General features: G+C 41.3%; 1 protein-coding gene across 5 annotated transcripts in view; it reads left to right on the top strand.

Annotated features, from left to right (window-relative positions):
* The window catches only part of Tafa2 (TAFA chemokine like family member 2), a 453,279-nt gene that overhangs the window by 89,929 nt on the left and 350,423 nt on the right, over nt 1-12,927 (top strand). The window contains exon 1 of one of the 5 annotated variants that reach the window (XR_006065200.2): nt 908-1,189. The exons of 2 other annotated variants lie outside the window; for them this stretch is intronic. Coding sequence is in view for 2 of the 3 variants with exons in the window: in XM_006973328.4 (XP_006973390.1) it covers nt 1,185-1,189 (5 nt within the window). In the remaining variant the exon portion in view is untranslated. Of the gene's footprint in view, nt 1-907; nt 1,190-12,927 lie in introns of those variants that run through there. 2 more of the 5 variants (XM_006973328.4, XM_076554149.1) reach the window with 2 other exon arrangements.

Raw genomic sequence — 12,927 nt, 5'->3', positions numbered from 1 at the left:
ACTGTACATAATTACAGGTATTTGCCTGGCATAGAGCAATATGAGATAACATTCGGTCTTTGTATCTGCTGGCCATTACTTGGATGTATTTCTATTACATGCTGGTTTCATGCTTATTCAGTAATAAAAATGTTTTCTTTCTTTCTTTCTTTCTTTCTTTCTTTCTTTCTTTCTTTCTTTCTTTCTTTCTTTCTTTCTTTCTTTCTTTCTTTCTCTCTCTCTCTCTCTCTCTCTCTCTCTCTCTCTCTTTCTTTCTTTCTTTCTTTCTTTTTTTTAATCACCTCTATGGAGAGGGTTCCAAGGTGTGGAATATTTCCCTTTTAATTCTCTTTCCATAATAACAGACGTGGCTTGTTGTAAAAATAGCACCTTGACCGGTGGGTGTGTTCTGTGGTATTTCTGTTTCTCACCTTCTTTAATCAGATGTGCATTTCTGAGAGAAGCCCAGTGGCTAAAATCACAAAGGATTAGATGTATTCTGCACCACAAAACAAACAAACAAAAACAGAGCAGGGAGGAAAAAACAAAAAAACAGAAAGCAAGACCATGTTATTAGCATTTTCTGTTTTCTGCAGAAGACCGGCTTTCCAAATTCAACTATGAGAGCTATTGTGAAGATGCCAGGATTATTGGTGGGGAGAAGTGATGTGTATCACTTTTTTAGAATTATTACTCCATCTCGTCCAGTGGACAATCTGTTTCAGGCTAACTTTTAATCTATGAACGCTTTAAGTATTCATCTTAAATATCACTTGCTTCCCATTACATTGTGGCAGGATCCTGCAAAATGTTGAGCGTCGCATTGCTAAGGCAAAGGTGACTGGTGGCACAGGAATGATTTATGCCTCTTGGAATTGCAGAGGTCTAAAAATAGGGCTTGATGTTACATTAATACGTACCGTGGTGCACAGTCACAGTAGGGTTAGAGGAGATGGAGTTTCATCCTCAACTCTCGGTTCCCTTGCCTTTGTGTCTGAGTCTGAAGCAATGACGGAGTCATTAGACATCGCTCATGTATCACTTGTATCATTTCCTACCAGGATATAGCACCCTGTCTTGCCAGCTCCTTGGTGTGGATGAAGAAACATGTAGTCTGTAAATAGCCATTCTGCGCCACTCTTGTTGCTGTTTTAATTTGAAGATTTGGAACTGGACGATAAAGAGATCGTTGCCTCTAGGTTCGGATGGGGTAAGTGCGTGACTTCAGCCTTCGGCTAAGGTCAGAAATGCAAGTGTCCAGGTAGACATCCAGCAAGCATTACAGTTTATAAGATAGGGTCTCTGTTAGCAAGGTGAATGCCAGCCGTTCTGGGGAAGCAGCTTTACTGAATGATCAGCAAGTGGACTTTGGTCAGTATTTCCTCTGGTGTTAAACTTCTGGTTTCAGTTGTATGTAAGCTGTAGTGAGCGTGAGAAAGCAGAGTGGAACAATGCCTTCTGACCACCTTTCTGAGTGGGAGCTCCGATCAGAGGAACTGAGTTCACATTTCTGTTGCCAAAAGGCTAGAGGTTTATATGAGCATCAGAGCAGCCACACTTTGGGGAAGCATGTTTCTTACTTGGTTGACTAGGCTGTTGATAAGTCAGAGGAGATAACAGAGCAGCCGTGCTCAGGACGGCCCTGGAGTCATCCTTGGTCAAGTTTATGAACTTTAATCACTGTAACCAATGCAGTAGCATTAAGTAACATGCGTTGCTAGCCCTGCCCCCATGCAGTATATATTTTATTGACATTTATTCTACATTAAGCTGAAGAAGAAATTGGCGCCTGGGCACTCTTGTGCTATTCAGTAAAGGACTAGTTTAGGTTTGGGGGCAGCTAGCTGTAGAGCGATAATTCAGAGCTGTTCCACAATGTTGTTGAACATGTAGTTCAGCTCTTGGAGTTTTCTGGGAAAGAGCCCAGAGGTTACAGCAGTGAGTTTGCGTTCCATCATGGCTTCTGCGTTACCATGGTGCGACAATGTGGAACTCAATGAACCACTTGCCATCTGCCACCAGCTCGGGGAAGGAATCTCATTCTCGGGAAGTATCCACTTGATTTTAATAAAGGTTGGTGTTTAATTTAATTGTGACCTTTGCAATGCACGTTTTGAAGGAAAGAATCCCTACTCTTCTCATGAACGGTTGGAAAGTCAAGATACTGTGTGTCTGATGTTTTAATTGTCCTGGAAACACAGTTTAAAAATAGCAGTAGCATCTATCTGAGCCGAGATTCCACTGTTGTCCAAATAACAGTTTGTTGAATATTTTTTGATTACATAATTTAAAACCAAAGAAAATATAATCAAGACAGGACAAAGTGGTAGTGTACCGAGGGCTTGAAAACATTTCCACTCGTACATTTCTAGTTAATTACAAAGCAAACAGTAGTTTGTTCAACTTCTCAGCCAAGCAAACTCCAACTGGCCCTTCAAGACCCTTCAGTCTGTTTTTTCCCCCTATGAATCTTCCCTTAATTTTCTGTTTCATGTGCAGACAGAACTCATCCTTCTGATAAGCATTTTGTCCTTATTTTGTTAGCATTCTCCATTTACAGTTGATTTTTCCTTCTTCCCTGGTGACTCGAGGACTCTTTGTTAAAATTAAAATAAACTTTTATTATTACCGTGTGTGTGTGTGTGTGTGTGTGTGTGTGTGTGTGCATTTTCTTATTTATTTCAATATATTTCTTGCCTAATACTAAACTTGGTGATTAGACTTCAAATGGGTACTTAATGAATATTTAGTGAAAAAAAAATCAAAGAAATAGAAGAGGTCTCACACCAACTCCTATCTTCATTGTGCCAACGTAGAACTTTTTAATGTATAGACCTTCTGATGGATTGTTATTACAAAAAACATACTCAGCGTCTCCTAATTCACTTGTCACATAGAAATACCTTGGAGTACAATTATATTCTATAGGGCTTTGCCTTTAAGACCGGAGTTGTGTTTAGGCTTGCAGAAGCACTGACTCTCGGTCTAGGGGCAGTTGGAAACCAAGCTATACATGATGACCACGCCTGTCTGTATGTAACAGTCTTCATAAAGTCTATATGGTAAAGAGTTAGTCCCCAGCCTTGTGCTATTGGGAGCTAATAGAACCTTCTAGAGGTGGGTGGGCCAAAGGAGAGGTCCTCAAACCCTGGTTGCATGTCCTCGAGGGAATTGTCATTCCTCCACACTTTGTTCTCCCCACCTCTTTCATTTCGTGACCATAGGTGAGCTGCTGTATCTTACCACATGGCCCTGTTGTGATGTGTTTTGTTCTCTACCCTGAACCGCACCCCCCCTCCCCCGGCCAATTCAACCAGTCATGGATAGGGACCTCTGACACGATAAGTCAAAATATGCATTTTCTCTTGATAAAGAGATTATCTAAGGTATTTGTTTTAGTGACAGAAAGTTAACACACGAGGCAAATGTTAAACGTCTTTAACGGTTATTTCCAACTAAGGTTCAGATTCATTATAGTCTTGATCCTGAATGAGAGACGGATTAATTCTCTATACCTGGAAGTACATTTTAGGAGACAGTCTGATAATTGGTGTTGGCCGTTGCATGGCATGTCTCAAATGCATTTGACTTAGATGGGCATGGGTCAGGGGAGAGGAACCTCTGCAGAGTACTGATCTTTGAGAATTTGGCATCTTTTCGGAGCCTCATACTTCTCCCAGGTTTTGTTTATTTTGAAACATTCTTGAGAAACAGGCTCTGATTGTAGCTGTTATTTGGATAACTTGCTAGTAATCTAGAGAATTTGTGTGTTTGACTCTGGCTTGAATTGTTTGTATATATTTATCTTAAAGCAGTTGAGAAGCATTAAAATTCTGAAATAACCCCCAAATTCAGTTCTCTGTGCTAATGGCAAGGGCTTGGAAACTACCCATTTAGAACCCCCTTGGTTTATGTCCTTGCCTTCAGCATTATACAGCAGTGAGGTTTCAGAAAGAAGGACTGGGAAAATCCTTCCTAATGCTTTGACCCTTTAATATATAGTTCCTCATGTTGTGGTGACCCCAACTATAAAATTATTTTGTTGCTACCTCATAACTGTGATTTTGCTACTGTTTTGAATCGTAATGTACATATCTGATGTGCAGGAGATCTGATATGTGACCCCTGTGAAAGGGTTGTTTAACTCCAAAGGGGTCACTGCCCACATCTTAAGATGTCATGATTGAATAGTATTCTATAGGAAAGCATAGGATGAAGCTTGTCACGATGACTAAGATGTCCTTTTCTGACATTTCTGCTACTGACACAAACATCCTAAGCCTCAGTGGCTTCAGTTTCTGTCCTCTAGGGATGAAATAGTGTCTGTATTCAGGCCACGTGGGTTAGATGCTGCCCATTTGCTTGAGGCACCCTTCCCACTGCGCTCTATGGGACTGACTCCTTTGAAGCAAAGAACACAGATGCAGTCACACCAGCAGGGCTGCTTGGGTCCTGAGAACGGAGTCGCTGTCTGCACATAGATCTCAGTGCAGTGCTCTTCCTTCAGGAGATGCTCAGAGGACGGCCTTCATTGTTGCAAGATGGGGGTGGACTGTTGATTTAAGATTAACGGATGGGATGAGAGGTCGCAAAAGGACCTCTAACAAATAGTATTTTCAAATTATGCTCACAGGTGTATAAGAGATTGCAAATACTTCACAAACCAAAGCCACGGCTTCTATTTAGACATTAGGTAACTTATTAGGAATCCCACACCACACTGCATAGATGTGTAATTGCAGTCAGTCTTCATGTTGGTGGAGGTGATTTTTTGTTGTTCCCAGTCCTTCTTTCTGAAACCTCACTGCTGTATAATGCTGAAGGCCAGGGCATTAGAAACCAAGGGGTTTCTAAATGAGTGTTTCTAAGCCCTTGCTGTTAGTACAGAGAACTGAATTTGAGGGTTATTTCAGAATTTTAATGCATCTCAATAAGTATATAGTAATTCAACAACTTTTTTTTAATTGTCTGTCCAGAGAAGATTGTAAGGTGAAGCTTATAGGTCTTGCTTCATGTGAGTATGTGTGTGTGTGTGTGTGTGTGTATAAAGTTATTTTGATATGGAGTTTGTGTCAGACATAGTACAAGCTTGACCTGGAGGGATAACAAAAAAAAGTATGCCTTTAAGAAAAAAATGTTCAATATTTTCAATTTTTAAAAGGCTATTTATTTCTCAAATCTATTCCATTTTTAAGGCATTTATTGACTAAAACACAGTCTAACTGGAAACATGTGGTAGCTAAGGGAGGCAGCATAACATGGCGAAGATGTAGGCCTTTAGCTAGACTGTTTGCAGTACTGATACATCTCTGACATTTAAATCGTGCAAGCAGGTTGTTCAATGCTGATAGTCAGGATAATGGTCTGTGAAGTGGAGGTCATATCTCTCAGCCTGTTGGGCTGGGATGACTTCCTTTGTACTGAGGATACACCAGCCAGAGCCTGGTTTGTTGCTGATTCTCAATGTACCATTTGCCTCTTGTCTTTAAAAGTTGTCCCTAGGTTCCTTGAGCATATCACGCAACAGCAGAAAAGGTTCTAATAGCTTCTTGATGGATCTTATTTATCTAAATTATGCCATTCTCAATAATGTACCATTGCGTGGTTATTTCTTTGAGTGAAAAATAGACATATAATGTCCACTTCAACAGTAGCTGTTGAACTCCACAATTAAAACATAGTTTTAAGTTTTTTTTTCCACTCTACAGATGGGTTTATTGGGTTTATTGGGTTTCTAACTGGACGAAGTCACACGTGTACAAAACGAAATGTGTACTGTCAGAAAGTCCTGGAGTGTTCTGAGACCTAAAAACTATTTGTTCCCTAGTTTTGTGGGGTTTCTGGAGTGTTATGACTTTTTAAGGTACACTTTATTATTGCCACTGCTGTTGAAGTTAAGAAGACCGATCACACTCTTGTATTAAATGTACTTTTAATATACTTCACTTCAGATAATGGATTTGGGATGTGTTGCAATCTGCTGGTTTTTTTTTATTTATTCTCAGGTGCATTCTTGTCATTATTGTATATCATATTGATTTGGAGGATGTTCTAGAGACTTACACTATTGATTAGGTAGAGTGTTGCTATATTTTGTGATTTGCCAGGCTTTACTCCTCACAACATCATTACCACGTTTGAAAGGCCCTTCCTATCATGGAATTTTCCTAGCCTTTATGACATATCCTGGGTTAAAAATTTTTGTGTGTGAGCTATCTAATTCCCTTAAATTTATGTAAAATATGCCATCTGCTTTGGAACTTCAAGTGATCTTATGGTTTATTAGCTTTATTAAGTAACATTTAATGTGTAAATATAACTTAATAAGCTTCCCACAGGTGTCTAATTAGGCATTAATTTCTGCCACCAGGACTAAATGCAGCAAAACATACATAGGTCCCTGAGTCTTAGTCATAATGTGAATGCTAGGGAGTCAAAATATGAGCCCATAGTTTAGTGCAATTTCTAGTTGTCTGATGATTCTGATATGAGGCCACTACATTAAGGAGGTGATTTTGAAACCTGTCAGACTATTTTATAAAGATAGAAATACTTGCATTGCAAGGGATAGAGAACTCCAACTTAAATGCCAGATGCAAAGCATAATCAGATAAAGTAGCTTGAAGAACACTGCATAGATTCTAGTACTGGACAAAGAGATACAGGACCAGAGTGATGAGTGTATATATATATATATATATATAGTGATGGCTACAATCAATCTCTCTATCTTTCCCTATTTACCCACATTTCAACTTTGTTACTACTGCTTTATTTGGGGAGTATTTTGTAGTATTGTAGGGAACATGGCAGGTGTAGCCCAAGCTTAGCTACTTGAGAGGCAAAACATCCATTTTCTCCCTTCTCATTTGTCTATGTGAGAAGATCTCTGCGTGGCTTTGGTTATGTGCTCATCGGTAGCTAGAAAAGCTTATAGGCCATGGTGGGTAGGTTGATTTTGTTCACTTCCTCTGGAAATCCAGCTGAACATGTGGTGAATGTTTTAGTCTTCAGCAGCAAAGTCTCAAAGCACAAAAACATCAGTGTTTGCATTTTTTTAAGGGGTGTTCATGGTCTTTCTTCCTGACTGGAGTGGTTTGTCTGTTCTAATAAAGTTCATCATTTTTATTCTTTTTCTCCTTGTGGTGGCTGTTTTTCTGTTCCCTGTCAATCCGTAACTTTGTGTCCTGGACCCTCGGGATCTCTAATTTAACTTTCTGACTGTTAGCTTTCCCTTTCAGCCTCAGATCTGCAACTATTATTTTGTATCTAGAACCCCCGGCCGGCTCTCCACTTTCACGCTCTGGGCAGTGGCAACCTCCGATCTACAACTGTTAGGTTCAGTCAGGGACCCTCAGCTGCAGGCTGCTGCTGTCACAGGACATCAGCGACCCTCAGTCTCCAGCTGTCACTTCTCTTTGCTGTCTGAGTGGATGTTCTTTCCAAGGTGTATGATTCTTTGTCTGGCCCACAGAATGCTCCTTGATGACTACCTCTCACCTAAGACCCCAGGGATGACATGTTTAAACTTTCACGACAAAACAGTTTCCAATATTAGTGACTGTAGCTGAGAAGAGCCAGAACTGGTCTCGCGTTGGCCGTTTGATATTTCGACATCAAACAGAAAAGAGGGAGCCCTTGGAAGAAGAGACGCTAAGCAGAACTTCTCTATGAAAATGAGAGGTGGGTGTCAATGAATGGAGGAAAGAGAGGAATCAGGGCTAACGTGTCGTGCCTGTAACTGGCCTCCTGTCTTCAACTCTTTATCACTTTTTGAATTCTTTTTTGTACACCCGACTGAACACTCATGTAAGACAGAGCCACGTAGACTCTGGCATGTGCACTGGCCAACCATGAGTGATGATATTCAGGATGACCCACAAGCCTTACGCAGGTTCCGACTTCTTCCCCAACCTCATCACTGCCAGGGCCATCATCATCCATCCATAACCCTTTTTCTCTTTCCCTCTATGTCAAGGTCACCTTGCGTCAGGCCTTTGCCTGTGTATTATCACTCTAAATTTTCTCCCCATTTCTCTCCTTGCCGTTTGGACCTTGGCTTAACTATTCCTGCCTCAGGGAAGCCTTCTGAAATCGGAGTCCAAATGAGTTCCTTCAGTCCTTCACTGTAGCAGTATCGCGGTACCGCAAGTTATAAAGACAGATGTGTCTGCTTAATGGCTCTCTCCCTTTTGCACTGTCAGAACCATGTGAAAAGTGATCATGTCTGCTCTGTTCTCATGGTGCCTAACACAGTGCTCGGGGTGTAATTCTTATTCAATAAATGCATGTTGATTCACCAGTGAAGAAATGGAAAGAGAATTGTTGGGACAGAAACAGCTGGGACAGCTGACTATAAAGATTAGAATTAGCAAGGGAGCGGTAAACGGGAGATATTGTCGAGCGAAGTCGCAGACAGATGTATGTGCAAACAGCTCACAGGACATCATTACAACCTGGGGCATGGAGCTGTGTGATTTCAGCCATGTGCCCCATGAGGACATGTGCAGGTCCATGTGCCTGCTGCTCAACAACTCCTGAGTGAGTCAGTGTGATATTCCGGCGGCCTGACAATCAATACAGCTTAGCAGCCTGGAGACGACAGGCTTGCACACTGCACCTGAGTGACAGGCAATGCCTTTTGCGCCTGGCCTTCAATACTAGCAACATGGAGAGAATTGGTTTCATTTGCAACCCCCAGTTACGATTATTAAAACATCAGAATCTGCGTTGCACACGCTAGACTTTTTTTTTTCCGATATAGTAATTTAACAACAAAGTTTGTTCAATATTTTTGGGAATGATTAAAAAAAGTGAGGGTCAAGGTGCACTTGTGGATTATGATTCTGCACACCTGCAATGTTTTTTTTTTTTTAGCTGTGACAAAACACTTTGCAGAAGCAACATAAGAAAGAAAAGGTTTACTATGGGTGTGGTTTTAGGGGATTTCAGTCCTTCTGGGGGAGGGGTTAGGGATGTGGCCTCTGGAGTAGCTCCTGTCCATGTTGGCAAAGACAAGAAGTTAAGAGAATGAGATGAGAGTTGGAGATGGGTGCAGCATTCAAAGCCCATCTCAAGGGTCCTGCATGTGCCTCTTAGGTACCATTTTTCATGGGTGTTACAACCTCCTAGAATAGCAAAACTGGGGGCTGTGTTCAAACCCATAATGCTGTCAGAGGAGTGTATCTCAGACTTACATCATAACACTACTCAATACACTAGCTTTTTAAAGGAAGTTGGTTTAGGTAGATAGGTTCATTAAAAAAATCACTGTACTGGCCTGGATCCCTCAAGTCTCGGTTTCTTTCAGTCTACAGTTCTCTCTCTCTCTCTCTCTCTCTCTCTCTCTCTCTCTCTCTCTCTCTCTCTCTCTCCTTCCCTCCCTCCCTCCCTCCCTCCCTCCCTCCCTCCCTCCCTCCCTTCTCGTGTGTGTGTGTGTGTGTGTGTGTGTGTGTGTGTGTGTGTGTGTGTGTGTGTATGTGTAGGTACAGAAGTCAGTATACATGAGCAGAGGCCAGAGAGGCATCAGGTGCCCAGCTCTATCATTTTCCATCCAATTCCCTTGAGACAGTGCCTATCACTGAACCTGGAGATGGTGGCTGCAGGCCATCATGACCCATTGATCTCCCTCTCCGTCCCCATGATGTTGAAGTTATGGGCACACAACCTCTATGGGTTTTTCCATGGGTGCTGGAGATCTGAAGTCAGGTCCTCATGTTTGTGTGGCCATGGCTCCTACCCACTGGGCTCTCTCTCTAGCGCACACAGTTCTTTATTATAAATAGAACCACCTATCCCGTGGGACATCCTGTATGCCTGTCTTTTCTTAACTGTTTTTTTTAATATATATTTTTGTACTTTGATGCTACATCCTTTGCCTTTTCATTGTTTCTATACCATTTATGTACTTTTGGTGCTTTTTATTATCAATGATGTATGAATGTTTGACTATTTTTGTTTGTTTGTTTTTTTGAGACAGGGTTTCTCTGTGTGGTTTTGGTGCCTGTCCTGGATCTTGCTCTGTAGACCAGGCTGGCCTCGAACTCACAGAGATCCGCCTGGCTCTGCCTCCAGAGTGCTGGGATTAAAGGCGTGTGCCACCACTGCCTGGCAGATGTTTAGCTTTTAAAAGCTCACTTCTGTCTGTACAATATCTCTGTCACTGTGACAGAATTTCCCGGTCCATCTGAGGAGTTGAACTGTGCAGAGTCCTGGTTAAGGCTAGGGATGGTGGTGCATACCTTTGATCCAAGCACCGGGGAGGCAGAGGCAAGCAGATATCTCTGAGTTTGAGGCCATGATGGCCTATGAGAGGGCCAGGCAAATATCATGACAGCCTGTCCTAATCACCCAGGTAAGAGTTATTACTGATAACAACTGAGCAGGCAGATTCTGAGAAAGAGCCACAACAAAGAGAAATTCATCACTGGTGCCCCTGACAACAGAGACAAGGAAGATAGGATGCACCAGCTTGGGCCACTGAACCAACCTCTACAGTCAGTGTGTACCAGGCCAGCCAGCCTCCACAGCAGCTCAAGGACAGAGCCTGGAACTTGTTCAGGCCTGCCCCCAAATGGAAAACTGTAGCCCTCAATCCCTAATTAGCCTTAGCCAATTAGAATGTACTGATATGATTGCTAGTTGCTTAAGCCAATCATATAAAGTGACCTAACTGCTCTAGGAACTCCCCTTTGTTGTTCTTAAAAGGAGCCCACACGGCCCTCACATGGGGTCTTTGCCATTTTGCCTTTGTGAAGGATGGCAGGCCCCAGCATGCTGGAATAAAAATGCTCTTGCTGACTGTATATATAGATGATGATCTTTTATGGGACTACTCTAGGACCCTAATAGCCTACATAATAAATGAGACCTTGTCTCAAAAAAAAAAATAACAACAACAACAACAAAAACAAAACCCAATGGTTGGTGTCTAACTATTTTCTCCTCTTGCTCCTACATATCTTCTTTACTGCTAACAGGATCTAACTCTTGCCATCTCTTGGCATCCTCCTCATTCTGACTGCTACTGAATGAGTTCAGATGAGACATAGAGCATAGTATAAAACATAGGCAGAGTTTATTACAGATTAACATGAGGCAGCCTCAGAGGTGAACCGTCAATGACCATTGTGAAGAAAAGCAGTCTGGAGGCATGGGGGGGGGGGCGGCAGTGGCTACAGGGCTCTTGTGGTCTACCCATTTCCCGTTTCGGTATACTGCGTTTCCCAAAGTCTCTGGGATACAGATTTCCTGTATTTAGATTACCACTTAAGGGAGGGGTATGTCTTTGCCCTGTGGGTTTCTCCTTTGTTTCACATAGCTCAATTTTTAAGGAAGGGGACTTGTGATGTTTTCTCTTTTCTAAAATTAGTGTATTAATAGGGACGTAGGCAGTAGAGGTAGACTCTGATTATGAGGAAGGGGCCCTTCCCTGTGACCTTCAGGCTTGCCAGTATCTACTAGTATAATATTACCTTTAAGACAAGAATTTCCCTCATTGGTCTGGGTCAGATGGCCAGAGTTCTGAGTGGGGCCTCATGGTAACTCAGAGCTGGTTCTGGACTGAGTTCTTCCAGCTCTGAACCTACCAAGTTTGGTAAGTGTTGGTAGTCTCTGAATTTCTCTGATTCCACCTCCTCTGTTTGTAAAATGAAGCTAATAATAGATTGTATCTTTCAAGGTTTTTTTTTAACATAAAGATAGAATGACTTAATATGCATAATTATGCAATTAGAACATTGACTGGAAGAGAATAAGCATTCAATATTCACCAAGTACACAAATATAATTCGCCATTCTGATTAAAATTAATATTTGTATTTGTTATGTCCTTCCTATGTTATGCATACCTTTCAAAATTTCAAATGTAAGTTAATTCCTTTCTGAAATGATTTCTTCATGAAGTTAGAAGCTACCCTAGTCAATGATGTAGTTTTTTTTTTTTGTTTTAAATTTCTTTATCTTTTTAAAGCTTGGAAGCATAACCCTGAGAAGGATGGAGAAAGTTGGCTCATAGTGGCTAAAGTACCTAAGGACACGAACTATCCACTGGAGGGGATTTTTTTTTAAAGAATAAAGTTTCCTGAATTTATAATCCAAGTGATTGAAAGCCTTCCCAGCAGTTGCTGCTGGAGGCGGCTGCATCCCACTCGGCTACAGTTGCTCAGTAGCGCCTTTCAAGCCCCTGCTCTCTTGGATCTGCCTCCAGCGCTGCTTGACGGTCTTTACAAGGACATCCACCTTTTTATTTTGCAGTTAAATCTCATTTTAGACTCAAGGTGGTGTTCCTCAACTTTATCATTCACCTGATTTATTGAACTTGACACTGAATAATTTTGGCTCTTTAAAAAATTCCATCCACAAAGTATGAACATGTAGCTCTCTGGAGAAAAATAGAGGCTGATGAAAGTTTCACTGTTATTTTTTTTTTTAAGGCAAATGTCCAAAAGTGTGCTGTGTATATGGCACCAATGTTGGGGTGTGGTGCAGTCCTGCCAAGGTAGTCACTTTGAGGGGACCAAGACCCCTTTGAATATACACATTCTAGTGGCTATTACCTATGAGTTACAGAACCTCTGAGGGAATCTTCTTGACTCATTTCTTTTATAATGCATAGGGAGCTAGAAGCTGAACTTTATTTGAACATGTATATTCTCTCAGGTAAAAGAAAACAGTTAACCATCATGATATACAATCTATTTTCATTCTTCCTTCACCTTGTCATTAAACATTTATTATTATAATTATACTTCTCAAAACTTTAATTCTGTCATTCATACTACCTGGAAAATTTATACAAGAATGACTTATAATAAAACCATGTAAATACATTCAATTATTGTTTTTTCAACAGGATCCTGAAACTGTTGCATAAAAGCAAATAATATTTTCCTAGAGGTGTAATATTGTGGGTGGTTATACTTCTAACCAGAGGTAAAATCAGATGAG

Source organism: Peromyscus maniculatus, chromosome 18 (assembly GCF_049852395.1).
Source record: "Peromyscus maniculatus bairdii isolate BWxNUB_F1_BW_parent chromosome 18, HU_Pman_BW_mat_3.1, whole genome shotgun sequence".
In the NCBI taxonomy this organism is placed as follows: domain Eukaryota; kingdom Metazoa; phylum Chordata; class Mammalia; order Rodentia; family Cricetidae; genus Peromyscus; species Peromyscus maniculatus.
This window is presented reverse-complemented; position numbering and strand designations above follow the sequence as displayed.